Source organism: Marmota marmota, unplaced genomic scaffold (genome assembly GCF_001458135.2).
Source record: "Marmota marmota marmota unplaced genomic scaffold, marMar, whole genome shotgun sequence".
Lineage (NCBI taxonomy): Eukaryota > Metazoa > Chordata > Mammalia > Rodentia > Sciuridae > Marmota > Marmota marmota.
Window position 1 is genome coordinate 8,513,451 of NW_026000005.1, and position 19,335 is coordinate 8,532,785.

The window sequence follows — 19,335 nt, forward strand, 5'->3', positions numbered from 1 at the left end:
TTTTTTTTTTTTTTTTTTGGTCAATTAAAAAAAATAAGGCTTAGCGGTGAGATGATCCAGACCTTATCCTTTGAGAAATCAAAGTGGTTTTTTACTTGGATTCTCAAATTCTAAAAGCCTGCAGTCAAATTTGGCCGTACTGACTTGAACTCAGTGAACCTGTTTTGATTGCTGATTTTCCCATATACTTAGCAACATAGCTCCCCTCTGACCTCTGGCAGCTGTCCACCATCCTGGGAATATTTTTTGAGTATCCAAATTTCCTTTTACCTAGCACACATTAATGCTTGTTCCTCAATTTTTTTTTTCACTTTCATACACTCTGTGTTCAGACAAATATTCCTTCTTCATTTAACATGCTCAAAGAGCCTGACAGAAATGGCTGTATAAGAAAAAAAAAGTGTATGTTAATCCAGAAGAATGAATGTTTAGGATCCTAGGCCATACATAAATTCTAGAGCCAAACATGTAAAGAATATCACACATATTTGATCAACAGTCACACCAACTCTTTCTTTCAATTTTATACTTTGTCTCCTACTAGAAGAGTTATTAATTATATAATCAAATCCATTAACCAAATATAACTCAAGAACTAATGGTAATTAAAATCCCACATTCACAGGAAGGGAAAAAAAATTATAAAACAAGGGTTTATCAGCATATAACTTTTTTTTGGTATAAGTTTTTGCCTGAGGAGAAATAAATATGCTCAAGAGGAAATGAAAGACCCCAGAGGCAGCTAATCTAATTTGAAACAGAACTAATGAAATTATGAATGTGAAATCAATTTAGAATTTAAATCAATTATGGATGTAAAGAGTCTTTCACTATTCATCAATTCACATTAAGATCTACACAAGGGAATTTAAACATTTTTCTACCTTGGGCAAGTTTCTGAAGAGCATCCTGGATAGGAATAAGAGGAATGGAATGAGTTCTCTAATATACCTGCACACTTACAAGGAGTGAGTCCTGAAGGATGTACATTCGAAAATGTCCAAAGACACATTTACTCAGGTTTGATTTCTTGAATATAGTTCTCTGACTCTTGAAGATTTCTCTCCTGGATCAATGTAAAATTGTGTTTATTCTAAATAAATTTGCTGGTGTTTTCTATCAATTTTGTTGTTATCATTATGAGAAAAGACCATCCTGTTGAGATATAAATCTTTCTAAAATAAATATGCTTCTCTCTGATAACAAAAAGAAAAAAAAATAATTTCATCATTATTTTTATTGAATATTATCTCCAATTTTTTCTAAACTAATACCTGGCTTGCTGTTATCATAATATTTTAAACAATTCTAGGTCTTGGTTTTAAGAGCTGCTCATTCTTTCTGAAAAAAAAAATGCTATTGAAGTCATTTACAAGGTATAGGCCCTAGACTAGTGCATTAGCATAACCTGGGAATCTATTTGTAATCCAGTTCCCCCAAGGACCCACAGGATCAGAAACTCTGGAGATGGGCTCACTAATCAGTTTCTTAAAGTTCTCCAGGAGATGCTGTTGAATGCTCAAGTTTGAGAACCAATGCTCTTCTGAACTGTGGCTCTTACTGTTTTGTATATATTGGTCTCCTTTGGCAATAAGATGAAGCCTATGCACTTTTATCAGAATATTGTTTAAATATCAAAAGTAACAAACAATATCACTAAGGAAATGGTTTATATTAAAATTCAGTTACCCAAATGTTAAGAACATATTCATGTATAGTAATACATGAGCTTCATTATAAGACATATAACTAACAAGATGAATGAGTGAGTTTAATACATGCCAGTTTTGAAATATTAATTTGAGGATCGAAAAGTTAATTTCCAGATAGTTTCAACCATCACAATGTGATATGTCTATACCTAATTACACTGCTCACTATTCAGATATTGTGGGTTTTTTTTGTCTGCATTCATAATGGAGGAGATACTAGATATCAGCCAGTGGATAATGAATATAAAGGTATGAAGTTTTTTTTCATCAAGTTCATGGACCCTCTGAATTCTATCCACAGAAACTTACAAGATAAGTGGTTTGCAGTACATCTGAAAAATGCTTGTCTTGTAATCTGAATAAATATGATATACTGTAGAACAACATGAAAGACAGGATGTGAATCAAATGTGTTCTGGAAGACAGAATTAATTGTTCTTCCCGAGGGCCTCATAGTCTAACACCTATGACAGTTAAGGCACAGCTGATCCAGTCCTTTACTGGAAATTACTAACAGTGCTACGTATTTTCCTGCGTCAGCATACAAAACCTTTGTATTCACTGTATTTTAAATCTTTTTCTGTATTTTTTTATGAATGCTTACTTCTTAATTTATGTATTAATTGACACTGTTTAATTCTTTAGAACCTCAGAAATGGCAAGTTTGCAGGCATTCTGTTCATGTAGTCACTGCCAGCCCCATTTGAGGAAAGGGATACTCAAAGTTCAGAAAAACAGATCCAGATCATGGAGCATAGTCAGGACGGTGGCTTCCACTCAGTTCTATGTTTCTGGATCTGGGATCTGACCTTGCTCATGGTGGCTAAAGACACAGAGAGCCAGTGAGACCCAGCCACAATTTGAGAAAGCCACGGGGCGATATCAGTGGAATGGAAAGGACACAGAGAGGGTTCTTTCAGTTTTAGTCACTGTGGACAGACTACTCAAACAGGAAATGATCAGAGTACAAAAGGATGAGCTACTTTTCATCGCATGATTGAAGAGACAATAGACTGTTGTAAAAGGAACATATCCATATTTTGTAGATGGAACCTTGTATAATAGAAGTTTTTGTCATTTTTTTCCTTCAAAAGCCATTATTTTAAAATGATGTTTTGGCTTTATGGATCTTTTATTTGCCAGGTTCTTTCCTCAGACTCTGATTATCAAGGGGCAGTAGGAAGTCCTTTGTAGAGGTTTATTATATATCCTTCTATATTGTCTCTTTTTGGCCTGTATAGTGTGATAACCTCAAGTGGACTTTATTTTCAGTCTTAACTTTATAACTTGATAACAGTGTGACACTGACACAAATTTTCAATGGCTGTTTTGTTTTTTATCACTTGAGGATCACATTTGTCCTTTTGATTCAAATATCTTATTTTTGACAGATAAGAGAAACAGATGTTCATTGAGTGCCTACTATGTGTCAAGCTCTCATCATATAGAGGTTATATATAAGTTATAATAAATAACTTATTATTTTAAGGAGGGGAAGGAAACACAGAGCTAGAACAGTGAGCAGGTGCAGAAAAATGAGACTATAACACAGGAAGAAACTGGGAGCCTCTTAGTGGGGTGTAAGCATCTGCAAAAAATCAGTGGTAGCAGGAATCAACAAAAGCATTTTGATTCTGCAAAGAGCTGAGTATTCATTATTAGCTTTTGCTAGGGGTATAGATAGGTCTATAGGCAGCTGAAGATGGAAAAATTAAAAATGATGGAAGACAAGGTAAATCCATCTAATGTGGAACAGAACTGACTGCCTTTTTATAGGAGAAAGTAAGAACGCTTGTGAATTTTATAAGAATCTGTATATCATGTATAATGTCTGCATTTAGAAGCAGGACAAAGGCAGAGAGAAAAAGATCTTACATATTGGGCTGGGGATGTGGCTCAAGCGGTAGCGCGCTCCCCTGGCATGCGTGCGGCCCGGGTTCGATCCTCAGCACCACATACCAACAAAGATGTTGTGTCCGCCAATAACTAAAAAATAAATATTAAAAAAAAAATTCTCTCTCTCTCTCTCTCCCCCCTCTCTTTAAAAAAAAAAAAAGATCTTACATATATTCTGTGCAGAAGAAAGCAAGAGGACCCTTTGAATGGGGGGAGTCTTCATGAGAATCAGTATCTCCAGGAGAAGAAATACTGTCCCACAAACTCTGATGTTTAATTCAATATTTAGGGATACAGCTGATATTTATTATTATTTTAATACCAGGAAATAAGGAATTTCAAGTGATTTTTAGAACAACAGTGAAATTGGACATTAAAATATCTCAATGAAAGAAGCATATGACTTCTGGAGGAGCTTCAGTGTGATTTCATTTAACAAGGCAAACTTATTAGTTATTTTAAGGAGTGCACTATGCTTCACAAGCCATAAAGGTATAATATTTGAACTATAGATTATAAAGAATATAGAAAATATAATATAGAATATAGATAATTTTATATAGAATTCTATATTATATAAAATATACAGTTATTTGGATAATGTGTGTAGAATACTTCCTGTTTTCATGGTTGTTGCTAAAATTTTTAAATTGTGATCTGTTGAAAACAGCAGATAAATGTGAGGTTTGATATGCATAATGAAAGCATAAAATAGAAATATGACAAATAAAGAAAGAAGCAAAGAAAGTAATAAAGAAAGACAGTTAATAGTTAATACATAAGAACAATTTAATATGTATTTTCAACCAGGAACCAGAGAAGATCAGATGTTAATACAGGAACATATTTATTATCAAAGCAGGATGCATTTAGCTGGCACAAATATTTGGTCTCTTCCCCAATATTTTGGGGACCTATTTTCACAGTCCAAATGGGAACTAATATATTTGACATAGTTCATATATATAAAGGAAGCCATAAAACAATTAAATAACTTTCTATATCTGACAAATAATTCTTTAAGAAAAATTGTTTCAAATTCTGGTAAATCTCAGAATCCTTGGAGATTTGTGCATATGCATGCTAGTATTGGATGAAATGTCACCTGGCCCTCAGAAGTTCTCTTTGAATTCATTCCCAGCTTCTCCTTGCACAGATGGGGCCTTTGCATGTATACCTAAATACACACTTCAGCCTGTACATCTGAGTTCTGTCCACCTGTCTATATAAACAGCTATCACATGGCCACTCACTAATGCTAAGAGTGCACATAGAAGTGGTGTGGTCCATCATTGGGAAGGGGAATTTAGAAAACAAACAAAAAGTCATGCAGTTCCTGGGTATATGAATAAACCATTTACTTTGGAATCTCCGAGAACCTAGGTACCCAAGACATGGTAATAAGAGTAGGCTTAAGTTCTGGGTGGACATTTTTTCTTGGCTCAAATAGCTCCTCATCGTAAGTCAGGAGGTCAAGCTAGAGTAAGGTGAGAGCAGGGATCTCTAGTGTAGAGAAAAAAAGAGATCCCTTTTCATGGATCTGAGGCTATTATTGCAAATGCTGAGTTGGAATTAATGCCATGGCAGCAAGCAACATACCTAGCCCCTTTAGCAAACTGGAATGAATGGTCATCCTGAGTTCATGGAATACTTGCTAGAGTGTCAATTGCAGTCTAGGAAGTGACCTGGGTGTGTAGAACTGGATCAAATAGGGTTTTGTTTGCTTGTTTTTGTTGTTGTTAAATAAAGAGAAGATGTTTTAAATACTCTGAGGTGATGATCCTCTCAATATTAACTGGATTCAGTCAAAGTTGCTCATTATCTCATCATATTTTAAAAAAATAAGAATAAAAGAAAGAAAATCCCTGGTGTTTGAATTGCAATGAGTTGCTTGTTCACAGGGCGTATCTTGCCTTTGTGGAGCATGGGTGGGCAGCCAGAAGTACCCACTTCTGAAACTCTCTGGAGTTGGAAGACTGCAAGTCTCCACTGTGAGTGTTGCAGTGCTTTGGCCACACAGTACATATGGGGACAAGTTGACATAGAAGTGACTTTCTCTTTTGCTATTCTGTTTTCATCCTTTGTTCCTTGCATGCTCTAAGCTGAGGTGAATGTTTCAAGCTAGTTAGCAGAATGCTTATAACACTTTTGGAAAATTAACATGGGAATTTTGATCCAAGGGAGGAGTTGTCTTGGTGTCAACTGAGATTATTTTTTATATAATCTCCAATTGAAACAGAAAATTGTATTTTGTAATTGGGAGCGATGATACCAGATTTAACTCAACAATTTTTATAATCACATCTGTTTCTGGGTTGTGAGGTTATTTGCACAGTTTGAATTATAGCTTTGATTTGTAGTTTTCATAGATTCAAAATGAAATTTGCAGTCTATCTTGATGACATACACCCGAAATCCCAGCTACATGGGAGGCTAAGGCAGACGTTTCACACAGTCAAGGCCATACTGTACAACTGAGTGAAACCCTGCCTCAAAATAAAATTTAAAAGGGCTAAGAGGCAATGCTCCTGGGTTCATGCCCATAACCACAAAACTAAAAAACTAAAAAAAAAAAAAAATGTTGTTTAATGTAAAGGATTTAGTTCAAAACATTGTTTTGAAAGTAAACTGAACTATGTTACAAATACCATTTAAATTGTAAAATCTGTATGGAGGAACTTCATTTTATACTATAATGTTCTTCATGTTATGCTTTTTGAAAAGTCTATGTTTTATAACCTAATATCTGTTTTAAGATAACACCATTAGCTCAATATTGTGAATTTATATCACACTCAGCAATTTTTGACAAAATGACATAGTTTTGGGGCTGATAGTATGAAAACACAGTGGAAGCATGTGTTCTGACTGGTTGGTACACACTTAATACTATTAAATATGTTTACTTTTCACCTCTGAATGACTTGAGACTTTTGTTTGTTTTTGGGTTGATTTCTTTATTTACCTGGTTTTGTTCATTTGTTTGTTTTTGGATTTTTTGAAATAAATAAAAGTACTTTGTTTTTATGTTATCCTGATGTTATTTTTATTATATATTTATATATATATTAGCATAGCATTTTATTATTATTATTATTATTATTATTATTCTTACAGGCATGTGTGTCTACCATTCTTGAAGGCAGTACAGACTAAATTTTTCCTGAACATTGAAAATTCTAATTATCTTGATATCAGCATGGTATTTATCTTAAAAATTAATGTTCAATCTTATTTTCATGAATTATTATGATAACCAAATTATCTTCTGCTGTTTTTCCAAGTTAATATAGAAGGCAGTATGTTTTCAGATTTTTTTCTTCAGTTTTTGATATTATGATGTTAAATGGTTCCCTTTGTAACTATATGATATGGTATTTTAGAAGTTACCTTTAAAAGAAAAAAAAAGGACATCAACCATAGTATATATATTAATAACTCAAAATGGACCAATGACTTAACTGAAAATGCAGTCTATAAATCCCTTAGAAGAAATTGCAGGAACCTTGAGTTTGGGAGAAGACTTTTAGATACAATATCAACAAATAGATTGTACTTCATAGAAATTGTAAACTTTTGTGATACAAAGGACATAATCAAGAAAGTGACAAATAAACCACAAAATGAGAGATGAGGGATTTAGCAGAAGAAGGATCTGTATCAGTCATATATATTAAACATCTACAATTTAGTAATAAAAAGATAGCCTGATCAAAAATGCACAAGTGTTTGAATAGACATGTCTTCTTCGTTATTTGACTAGACAAAGAAAATATACAAATGGCCAATAAACACATCAAAAGATGCTCCAAAAATTTAACCATCGAGGAAGATAAAAAATAAAACTACAGGACACCACTTCACATATATTAAACAGATAGGTAATAAAAAGTTTTGGGAAGCATGTCAAATAATCAAAGTCCTGCTGTGATCCACACTGCTGGTGGGGATATAAAATTGTCCAGCTGTATGAGAAAACAGTCTGGCAGTTACTCCTAGATATATGCTTAAGAGCAATAAAAATTCATGTCCAAAGTAAAATTTTAACATAAATGTTTATAACAGCATTATTGCTAATAACGAAAAATTGGAAACAACACAAATCAACAAACAAATGGATAAATAAAATATGGCATAGCCATAAGTGAAATAATATTCAGACATAAAATAAAATAATAATTCAGACATAAAAATAAGATATAGTTGCAAAAACATATATGGATGCTGGAAGAAGTCTTTCAAAAGAAGTCTGTCAAAAAGATAATATATGATATGGTTTCATTAGTATGAATTTCTAGAGTAGGGAAATCTATTGAGGCAGAAAATAGATTAATGGTGCATAGGAATGATTTAGGAGCAGGGAAGGGGGAACAGATGAGGAGTAGATTAAAAAATATATATTTTTCTCAAGTTCATAAAAATCCAATGAAATTTTGGTGGTGGCAACATGTATCTGTGAATATACTAAAATTTACTAATACACTAATAACTATGTAGATGAGTTATGTGGTTAGTGACCTGTATCTCAATGAAGCTGTTAAAAAATGCAGTAAAGTTTTAGATTTATGAAACAAACTTAGAATGTCTATGTTATCATTAACACTCCCACTTAGCCATGTAAATAAGCAAGTCAACTCCTATCAAATTAGCAGTAGTTTGAATCAAGAATATTGTTTGTTTGAAACTATTATAAACACAAAAAAGGAAAAATTATAAGAAAAAATTCAAAAATCTTTGAAATGGATATATATGTATTTAATCTCCCCGCCTTCAAGTGCACATGCATGTGAGCACACACACACACACACACTCACACACACAAATTAAATTCAGAGCTATCAGATGACCCACAATTTATTATTTATTTACTTATATATGAGTTATTACAGTGTCTTTTCTAATGCTTACTGGTGTGCCCTCCTGAGTTATACCTACCTTTGATTATTTTGAGCTATTTTACCAATATGTTAATTGCATAAAACTGATAAAAATGTATATTACTCTTGATCACAGAAATAGAAATTATTCAGTAAAAAGCAACTAATAGAGCAGTTTTGCATTTATTTATAAATTCACTGCAGCATTTTAAAAATTCTCAAATATATATGATAATTTCAATTGTCCTTCAAAAGATTGTAACTTGTTACTGGTTTCATCATTTATTAGTGAGTTAAACAAAAGTCCTCATACATTTTTTTCCATTTGTGAAAATTATGACTATGCCTTCTTATTTAAAAAAAAATCTTTTAATAATTATTTTTCTTCTTTTCTAGTGTTAAATACAAAACCACATAGTGGAATATAGTGGAGAAAGGAGACAATTTCCAACACATTTTCCTATTTTGGGCATCTTTCCCCTTCCTATGGGCATAAGAAAGAATTTGTATAAATTATAGTTCATTTGTATTTTCTTAACTTGAGAATAAATTCATAACTTTTTCTGAATTGGTTTATTAAATTCACTTACTACTGAATTTATTGAAGACCTTAAGGAGTGTAAAAGAGATATATCTATTGATTTTAAGAAGTATTCCATTGATCACTCTAAAATTTATTTTTAGAAATTGAATTATTTAGCACTCCATTATATATGAGTGAAAGTCAACTTTAACCGGTAACTTTAATATTTTCATAAAGTCAAGACAGAGACATTTTAAGTAGGTATAACATGAGTTGTTTTATTTGATCATAATACCTTGAATATTTTTACAGATAATGTTTCTATTAGCAGATTAAAACCAAGAGAAAATTAAAATAAATTCACATTAAAATTTATGATCAATACATATAGCACTACAACCAGAAATTCCATGTTCATTAGGTTACATTTGAACAAACAATAAATTTCAGATTGGATGTTTTGTAATGAATTCACTAGAAAACAACTTTTGAAAAAAATGACAAAATAGAATTTTTAGAAAATTAAAATATGACTTTCACAATTGCAGGAAAATGTCAGATCTATGTTTTAAAAGCAAGAAATTCACAAATTAGTTTTTAGATACCAAAGAAGTTTTCTTCTTAAAAATATCAGAATCATTTTTCTTTACAAGTAACATACAAAGATCTTAATTAGCAGTTCATCTTTAGAGAAATCTATTGTTTAAAAATATTAATCTTAAAATATTTGAGTATAAAACTAATACTGATTAATCACAGATTGGTACATCTGAGCACTGTATATCAGATGAACCTTGGCAATAAAAGAAATCTCAATCTCATCCGCACTAAATAAGATCAAAGCACAATAAAAATACTTCAAAATTACAATATCATTTTAACATGCTCTCTGACAATTCAACATTTCTACTGCCATGTATGATTGAAACTGACAGATTGTCTAGAAGAATGCTGAAATACATGGACACTGTCTGCAAAAGACATGAATCTGTGTCTTTGACAATAAATAGCTAAAATTGAATTTATTAAGTGGAAATTTTGTATAATTTAGGCAGTTGAAAGTTCAGAACAGCCTGCGTTCCTTTTTATAATAGCTTGCTATGAAATTTGTAAATTTGAAACTAACTTAATGATACCTTTACATGCATAGATAAATTATAAATGCATTTACCAGACCATTTAATATGTAAATTCTTACTAATTTAGAGAATTTTCCTTGACAATTTCAAATGACTTCAGAACTCAACATTATTGATGGCTTAAGAAACAACTTATGATGAATAGATCATTATTTCAATCCATCTAAAGCTGACACACTTAAAAAACACACCACATAAAAACTTGTCCTAAAATTGATGTTCACTAATTGAAGTCATTGTTGTTCTTTGGAGATTCCAGTGAAAATAACATTAGAAAAACTGAATCCAATTTAAATGTCAGTTTAATTCATTAGCAAGTTTTCCTACCATCTTAATTTAATTATTGAAAAAATGTCTGACAATTGTTCCCTAATAAAACATTGTGATATGTATCTTCCTCTAGTTTTTTCTCTTTAATAATCTGGGACATTTCCAAACCCATATTTAATCATATAGTATAAGTCAGTAAAATAGTATTTTAATGTGGTAAAACCCATACAGAGAGTAAATTGGCATTTATTATAGTAGTTGTTGAAAATTTCTAGATTATAATGTGAGTTCATCATCAAAATGGAAGGAAAATATGTCAAGCACACCCACTAGGGTATGAATTACAAAAACTAATATGTCAATAAGATAATGGCCTTTCATTTTTAAAATAAATATTTTATATTTACCATAGATGTTTCTGTTTTATTTTTTGCCCTCAAACTTCTGATGCTGGCATCTGGTTGTCCTTAAAATATTTACCAAATATAGAATACCAGACTCTATTTTATTATAAAGTCAGCCCAGACACAGTATCAGATATTAACATGTATACATTGTTGCATTATGTATCTACTTTTAAAAAAAATTACCAAAGTAGTGGGTATTTGAGACTATAAAATAAAATACTGGAGTATTTACAAGCTCATTTTTCACAACAATCCTTTTTTTTTTTTTTTACAAACTTCCAAGATAATAAGAAATCCTTCATTGATTTCCTTCATCTAAAATGATTGCTAATTTGTCTACACAGTAGAAATGGAAGGGGCAAAGATTTCTATTTACAGATTCAGGGAAACTGATTCCCTCCCACTCCTATAGCAAAGCAGGAAGTAGCTGCTAGGAGTTTTATAGCATTAACCAGGATGTCTCCCTAATGATACAGAAGTAGGATCACATATCATGCAGCCTGTTCACTAAGTCTCAAAAAAGCACATGCCATAGGATATAATCGTGATGTATCAGCAAATGAATAGCTCATAGAAACTCTGTTACTGTTCTTAGGGAGAAGAGGGTAAGCCAACAGGGATAATTAACTCTGTCTGGTCCATTTGAAAAGGTATTACAAAAAAGGGTTAGAATGCTTTCTGGGTAAGCAAAAATCAACTGCACCTGTGACACTGGGATTAAGATTTTAAACAGCCAACATGTAAAAACTAACTTTCTCTTCAAAGTGTGGAAAACTTAGCTAGGTCTCCTTAGGTGACGAGATTAATGTTATACCCAATGTGTATGTGAACCTTTGGTCTTACTCATCTGTCAGTTCTGGCAGTGATGTGCTGCAGCTGACCCACATCAGCTCATGAGAGTCGACCGTGCTTATCATTTTTCCCAATTCCACATTCAGTGATGTCAAGTTGGTAGTTTGAAATCTGCCAAAGCAGAGTATTTACTGGCAAACTTTAAATCAGCGCCTTCTTCCCCACATAGAGCTAGTTGTCAAAAATTTATCAACACAATTCTCCTTTAAGTTGAAGGCTGTCTTTATGGCATTAGAGAAATTCATTTAATATTGAAGTCTTCTGCTGTAAAATCACAGGTCCAAATCCTTGAGTTAAGATTGGCATGAAGCAGGCAATGATGCCTCTATTTTCATATAACTATATCACTTAATTTTTCTGGTTTCAAGACAACATTTTCAATATCATGGATGCTTTTTCCATTTAAGTGTTCACTAGGACATTCATGACTATCACTGATTGTGGACACTGTGTAGGATGCACTACGGAGAGCATCTGAGTGGGAAAAGCTGTTTCCAAATTGGATTTTGTATTGATTCCAGTTTCTTCTCAGAATTGCTTGAACCTATCAATCAAAAAGAAACAAGAGAAATCCATTAATTGAAGTGAAGATATTATATTTAAAACATAGCAAAATAAGTTGTAGAAAAGTTGTTCTTGAAAAAACATTGATGTTACTGAATAATATTGCTTCATTTTCTTATTTAATTAAAAATTAAGTAAATTGTGTTGACATTAAGAAACATTGTTATTACATTTTAATGCTTCTCTAATATTTTTATTTCATGCCTTGTCTTTGAATTATTAATAATTGTTACATATTTATTGCCATCGAATAAAACATAAGATATAATAAATATAAAAAATAGCAATCTTTTATTTAATGATTACCATATGCCAGAAATTGGGCTACACTCTGAAAATGAAAGAGCAGGGTATTCATTTCACATGGAGCTTACTTCCCAGAAGAATGAAAAGTATTGAATAGATAGTTGTAAATGGGATGAATACTTTGAAAAAAAGTTTAGGAATTTTACTTCTGCACGTCTGTGTATTTGAAACCTCCTTTCCATGAGTGAATTTTTAATTTAGTGACATTTATTTTCTGATTTGAGCTAGAGATTGAGTCTAGATTTTGTGTTTTAGTTTACATTAAGACCCTAAAAGTGTATGTGTGTGTGTGTGTGTGTGTATTTGGTACTGGGATTGAACCTAGGGGCACTCTAATACTGAACTATATCCACAGTTCTTTTTTATTTATTATTTTGAGACAGATTCTCAGTAAGTTGCTAAGGCTGGCCTTGATCTTGCTATTCTCCTGCTTTAGCCTTCTGAGTCTCTGGGATTATAAGTGTCCATCACCAAGTGTGGCTGGTATTCCTCATATTAAGTCAGTGGATCCAAATAAGAATATTGAAATACACCTTGAACTTGATAAACTGGACATTCCAGGACTGATATGTGTGTAGATTGGCTTGGGGTATCCTGCTTCAAGGTTAGTAGCCCAATCCTTCTGTCCCTATGTACTTTTACCTTAAGTGTGCATTGTTTGGTCTTCTCCAAACTCTCTACAGGTCTTTAAGCCTGTGATTATTTCCTCAAAGGAACTCTGAGCATATTAAAATAATTTTCCAGTAATTCATATACTGTTAACATACTTATTCAGTAACTGTTTCAATTTTCTTTATATTCTCCTTATATATAGTTCCTCAACTTTCTATTGACTATATTCTTATATGCAGATCATTATTAAATCTTTATAAATGTATTTCATTGTATTTCCTTCTCAAAATTACATTCTGTAACAAATAGGGATTGCCAGTATATCTTCAAAGTCCTGTTAAAGTCTCCTATATTCTGTCACTTAAAATGAACACATTTTGTTTCTTTATGTTTTAGAATGTAGAAAATAAAAAGGAAGCATCAAATTCAGAGTGAACAATTTCTATAGTTAGAATTCAAAATGAGTTATTAAAATTTCCATTTAACTTCTGTGATTTCGAAATTATAAGTCAAATGCTGTAACTTGGGTTTCAAAGTTATGTTATTACAAAGTTCAGTAACGAAGACTTTCAAGCTCATTTCTTTCTATATGATAAACAAAACTGAGGAAATAATTTATTTTCAGGTAAATGTGCTTTGAAAATACAAGCATTTTTAGACAATAAATGCTTTTGTCTTGCAAAAAACAATGATACTTTGCTCTTGGTTTAGTCATTCTAAATCCTCCAAAGAAAAATTTGAATCAAGAAATTTCAAAAATAATATCTATATATTTACTATCTTCAAGAACATAATCAAATGACAAATGGAATAGTTTATGAATGAACTGTGGGCTTCTCTGAGCCATGTGTAAGCAGAGGTGTGCCCCTTGGAGAACTCTCAGTGTCATCTCACCGATCTCAGACCACTTAGACTTGCCTTAACAACTCCTGCTCAAAAAGAATTCTGAGATACTGCAGAATGTATTGGTTCAGACAGCCCTAGGTTCAAATAAAACTCCCTGGAGGTGGAAAGAGGTACCAGAGCGCCCAAATATCCTCGAGTGGCTGGTTGCCTGGAGGAGGCAGGAATTATTTAATTCTTCAATTAATGCACAAGTGATAAGTCTCCATTCAGGCCAATTGGTCCCCATAGCCTTTTTCTTCTTATTTACCTCAAAAATCTTTTTCTCACAATAAATTTCTTTGATGTGCTTCCCTATAAATAAAGCCCAAGGAACCCCACTTATTGTTAGGGAACAGACTGAGAGCCTATTCCATCCACTGGGTCCCTGCCATGAAACTATTTTTCTATATCTTTTGTATTTTAATTCTTATTAATTATTTCGGACTTTTAATTTCTCAGCCAGTTCACATCTCCATTCAGTTTACTGATCCCTTGGTGTGCAGGATGCAGCAATAGTTTTAGATTATGAATTTTAGATAAATAAACAGAGATTTGAAACAAAAAAATAATAATTTTGACTCTCTAAATACTTCTGATGATGTTTTAGTCAATTTTTTCTCTGCTCTAACCAAAAGGCCTGAGAAGATCAATGTATATGAGGAAAAGTTCATGGTTTGAGAGATCTCAGTCCATTGCTTTGGATGCAAGGTAAGGCAGCATATCATGGCAGAAGGGTGTGGTATAAGAAATCAGCTTAGGACATGGTATCAGGAAGCAAAAAGAGAGCATACTGGGCTCACCAAGGACAAAATATATATCCCAGAGCCACACCCAATGGTTTCCACCCAATAAATTCATCCAACTGGATTAAGGCACTGATTAGATTAAGACTCTCATAACCCATCAGTCAACTTCTGAAAGTTCTAGAATTGTTTAACATATGAGCTTTTGGGGGACGCTTCATATCTAACCCATAACAGATAGCAGATAAAAATTATTTTTATTATGATTCTTTTTATATGTAATAAATTCCTCCTCACTTTACTGCTATTGTTGGACTGACTGAATACAGAAATATAGCTTCAGGTGGAAAGAAAGTAGAGCACACTTTTGCAGAAAAGATTCTACATAAATTTGAGAAGCTGATCACAAGAAACATATTAGCTGCAAGCCCCCAAAAGCAAAGCTTAAATTCAATTCTAAAAGACAAGATAGTTTTTGAAATATTTGCATGTTTTGCCTTGAAATATATTTGATAAAGGCCATCCTTCTATTTCTTCTTTGCAACTAAATTATCACAAAAACCATGGAAGGTCAGTGTCCTGAAGTATGGGTTCTTATTTACTGAAGTTAAAAATAAATCTAATTAGAAGCCTTGCAGTCTTCTGTTTGTTTATATTATTCTCTATTAGGATGTTACATTTTTATCTGCTTCCTCTAATACAAGATCACACTGGCTCAACAGAACATTAAAGTGGCCACTTCATAAACTTAAATGAAGTGTTATTAAAGATTTGAGTATGTTTTTGTTGTTTTATTTATTAGCATCATGAAAGTAATTTAGTCAAATATGTAGAATATAACATCACAACCTTATATGCTTGTTAATACCTGATAAGGATCTAAGTTCTGCTCCTTAATCTAAATCAGTTAAAAATTTTAATAGAGCTTCACACAGAAATCTACTTGTTATCATTATAAAATGTGAGTTCAGTTGTTCTCAGAAAATATTTTTGTTCACTTTAAAAAAAAAATCTACCTTCCATTGTTGTTAAATATATCCTTCTGATAGCCAGTCTCTCATTCACTTTAATAGTGCACATTTTTGTCTGTGTAGACTAGGGATGAGAGGAAAGAGGACAGAGCACTTGTAAAGCCACTGTTGTTTAACTATTGAGAAATACCAATAGGAAGATGTTGGCTAAAAATAAATAAAACGTGGAAGAAAAAAAAAAGCCAACAATTTTAGTCTAAAGGCAAGCCACTGGACCTAATGTGGAAAGCAAGAAGGAAACTAAGCCTGAGTAGATTGGTTTTAAGAACATGACATAGTTGGAACCAGACAAAGTGGATTTGGCACTATTTCTTCATGTTATGAAAGTGGGAAAAACTTAGAGGCAAGGAGATAAAAAGGAGGGATTATAGTATTTCTTAAGATGAGAGATGAATCATACTCAAACAGGGATTGTATCTCCAGAGATAAAGAAAAAGGGACAGATATTAGAGATGTTGTGAAGAACCAAAGGATTTGGCAAGAACCTGGTTCACAGGCTTATTATTATTATAATTTTCCAATGCCAAAATGTTCTCAATTTTAGGATATGGCAGAAGATCAAGGGCCTGTGTCTCTTTTGCTTATACAGATAAAGTGTAACAGGAGTGTGGAGCATTAGTTTTGATATTCTCTGGGCACCCTTTCTAAATAAAAGAGCCAATCTGAGATTCTGATTCCAATATGATGAATGTTGCCATTTGTACATGTATTTTTGAAAATAAGTTGTTTAACAAACCTTTTAAGGGATCTATAATATACTAAGGATTTAGTGATGGTGGAACATTGCACAAAAATCTTTACATGCCCTAGTTTACATTAATCCTTGTGAAATTAATGTAGAAAGAACTTGTTTTTACTTCCCTTTAATAAAGATTAAACACCTACTCCCAAATTCGGAGCATTTCCCAAAATATAGCAGCCATTGGGTTTTTAATGCATCACTGTGTTTATTCTATGTTGTCTCCTATCACCAAATATTTTGCTAGTGATTATTTAAAAATTACACATTACAAAAATAAATTCTGCTTCTGTAGGAATAGAGGTAGACCTTTTGTGTTTCATGCACATTCTTTGGCATGTGTACAGATCATTCTCATCTCTATCTAAATGTTACATCCTATATTGACAGCATAGAGGACTGTCTAGCTCCATGTGTACTCTAGTATATTTACAGAGGTACATAACAAAGACTTTATGAATTTCATTTTCAAAACAAATCATGTATCTGTTTATCCTAATAGTGTTCCATCCATACTTCTCATTGACTTTGAAAAAACAGCAACATCTTGTTTTCAGTGTGTCAGAATCATGGAAATAAGCACTTAATATGTGCTGATATTCCACATACCAATATTAGTAATATAGATATACACACTAAACATGTATATTTTGAAATTACAATATATTTTAATTTTAATCTATAAGCAATGAATTGAATTATTTGCCAAGAAATATACATAAAATATTATTTAAGCCAGGCAAAACAATATTTCATGGTTTTCTATGACATGTACCATGATTTCCAATGCTGATTTGTGTTTTAGGACTGATTCTCATAAGGTTAATGCCATCTGGTTCCCCATATGAAGCTTTATGATAGCTTCCCAGTTACCAACTGTCCACTTCTCATTCACTTACTATCTGGATTTCTAAAGTGTACTCGAGTTTGCCAAAATCCTACAGGTTAAAATTTGTCAAGTAGATTAGAAACATATGAAAAACTAAAGCTGGAACCACTGAGTTACAACAATATCCATATGTATGTAATAGAGTACCAGATTTTAAATTCTCAAACCCCCAAGTAAGAAAGCCATAGATAAAAATCTAGAAGTATTCAGAATACATTGCCATGTTATGGATTATAGCAATTACAGAATTCTATTCTAAATTTCCCAACCACTGCACCTTGCCCTTGTACAACTGAGAGTTTAGTTTGTTTTCATCTTTTTGTATCCACTGTAAAGCTTTTTCCAAAAGCTACACTGTGAAATAGGTCAGGGTGTGAGGGCGGGGAATGGCGAAAAAAAAGGATTCTCTCTCTTGTTATATAGTCCATCTTCCATGAAGTTAAGTATCACCTCGCATCATACCTGAGGCAAAGTCCAGAATTAATAGGATATACTGGTAGGTCAGAAAACTAGATGAATAAAAGTCACTGATGAAGTATTTTAAAGTGTGGTTGACTTTTTTTCCAATATGACTTGAGGAGGAAGTTTTCACTTACAATAATAAATATTACAGCTCTTTTCTCTGATAGAAATGGAATTTGGAATAATTGTTCTTAGGGAAGTTATAATTCTATCTTATTTTTAAGGCAAATACATATCAAAGGACAACAGGAATAAAATCAACTGACATACCTCTCCATTGAAAAAGCAGAAAATTGTAGAGACCAAAAGACCCTGTAGGAGAAAAATAGAACGCTATTTGAATCCCAATGAAAAAGATACATGTATTTATAACTAACTTGACCCATTAGCAGTCAACAATGAAACCAAAGCTATATTCAAATTTAACAACAAATTTCTCAAGCTGCTTAATGATGTTGAATGCCATACCTGGAAGTGCATAAGGATGTGAATGATGTAGTCAAATACCTCCTCAGCAATCCTTCCTTCAGGTCTCCAAGGAATAAGAACAAATTCAATGCCAAGCAATGGCACCAGGATAAGAGTAGCTCTCACAGCTTTCATGTAGAGATTGGACTCTGCCTGGTGTGTAACTTTTAACTTGGTGATGAGAACACGTACAATATTTAATAGGAAGAAAAGATTCACCTAAAAACCAAAATGGCACTATTTTAATGTTTAATATAGAGAAGCATTATTGGTGCTCCAATTTTATAAATCTTACAGTATTTATAATATTAGGTGGCCAGGGTGGCACATGTCTGTAATCCCAGCTCCTAGGGAGGCTAAGGAAGGAAGATGGCAATTTTAAGACCATCCTGGGCAACTTAGCAAAAGCCTGTCTCAAAATGAAAGAAAAAAATAAATAAAAAGCCTGGGGTTTTAGCTTAGTGTTAGAGCACCTCGTGGTTCAATCCCCAGTACTGAAAAACAAACAACAACAACAAAAATATTTACAACTTAATAGATTGATATTAATTTGTGATTTCTCAAAATGTGATTTATAAGTACATTGATTTTCATCGATTATATTTGAAAACATAATGATAGAATCATTTTGGAACACATTCCATTGTGAAATATTCAAGTGTTTTTTCCTAGCTCATTTTCTCATGCAGTGCTTTTGGATTTTTCTGTGATCCAAAAACTAAAAGTTTTTAATATTTTCAATTTAAATGAGAAATTATTTTAACAGATGTTATTTATTTATTTATTTATTTATTTATTTTTGTACTGGTGATTGAACTCAGGGGCACTTAACCCCTGAGTCACATCCCCAGTCCTTTGTTTAAATTTTTTATTTTGAGATAGGGTCACAATAAGTTGTTTAGGGCCTCACTAATTTGCTAAGGCTGGCTTTAAACTTGTGATCCTTCTGCCCCTTCTGAG

General features: G+C 32.5%; 1 protein-coding gene across 5 annotated transcripts in view; it reads right to left on the bottom strand.

Moving 5' to 3' along the window:
• Positions 1–9,266: 9,266 nt before the first annotated feature.
• The window catches only part of Calcrl (calcitonin receptor like receptor), a 101,887-nt gene continuing 91,818 nt past the window's right edge, over positions 9,267–19,335 (bottom strand). For all 5 annotated transcript variants that reach the window (XM_048808137.1, XM_048808136.1, XM_015481135.2 and 2 more), the window contains 3 exons: positions 18,376–18,594; positions 18,178–18,219; positions 9,267–12,220 (listed from right to left, as the gene is read on the bottom strand). In XM_048808137.1, the coding sequence (XP_048664094.1) occupies positions 12,008–12,220; positions 18,178–18,219; positions 18,376–18,594 (474 nt within the window). In that variant the 3' untranslated portion in view covers positions 9,267–12,007. The remainder of the gene's footprint in view (positions 12,221–18,177; positions 18,220–18,375; positions 18,595–19,335) is intronic.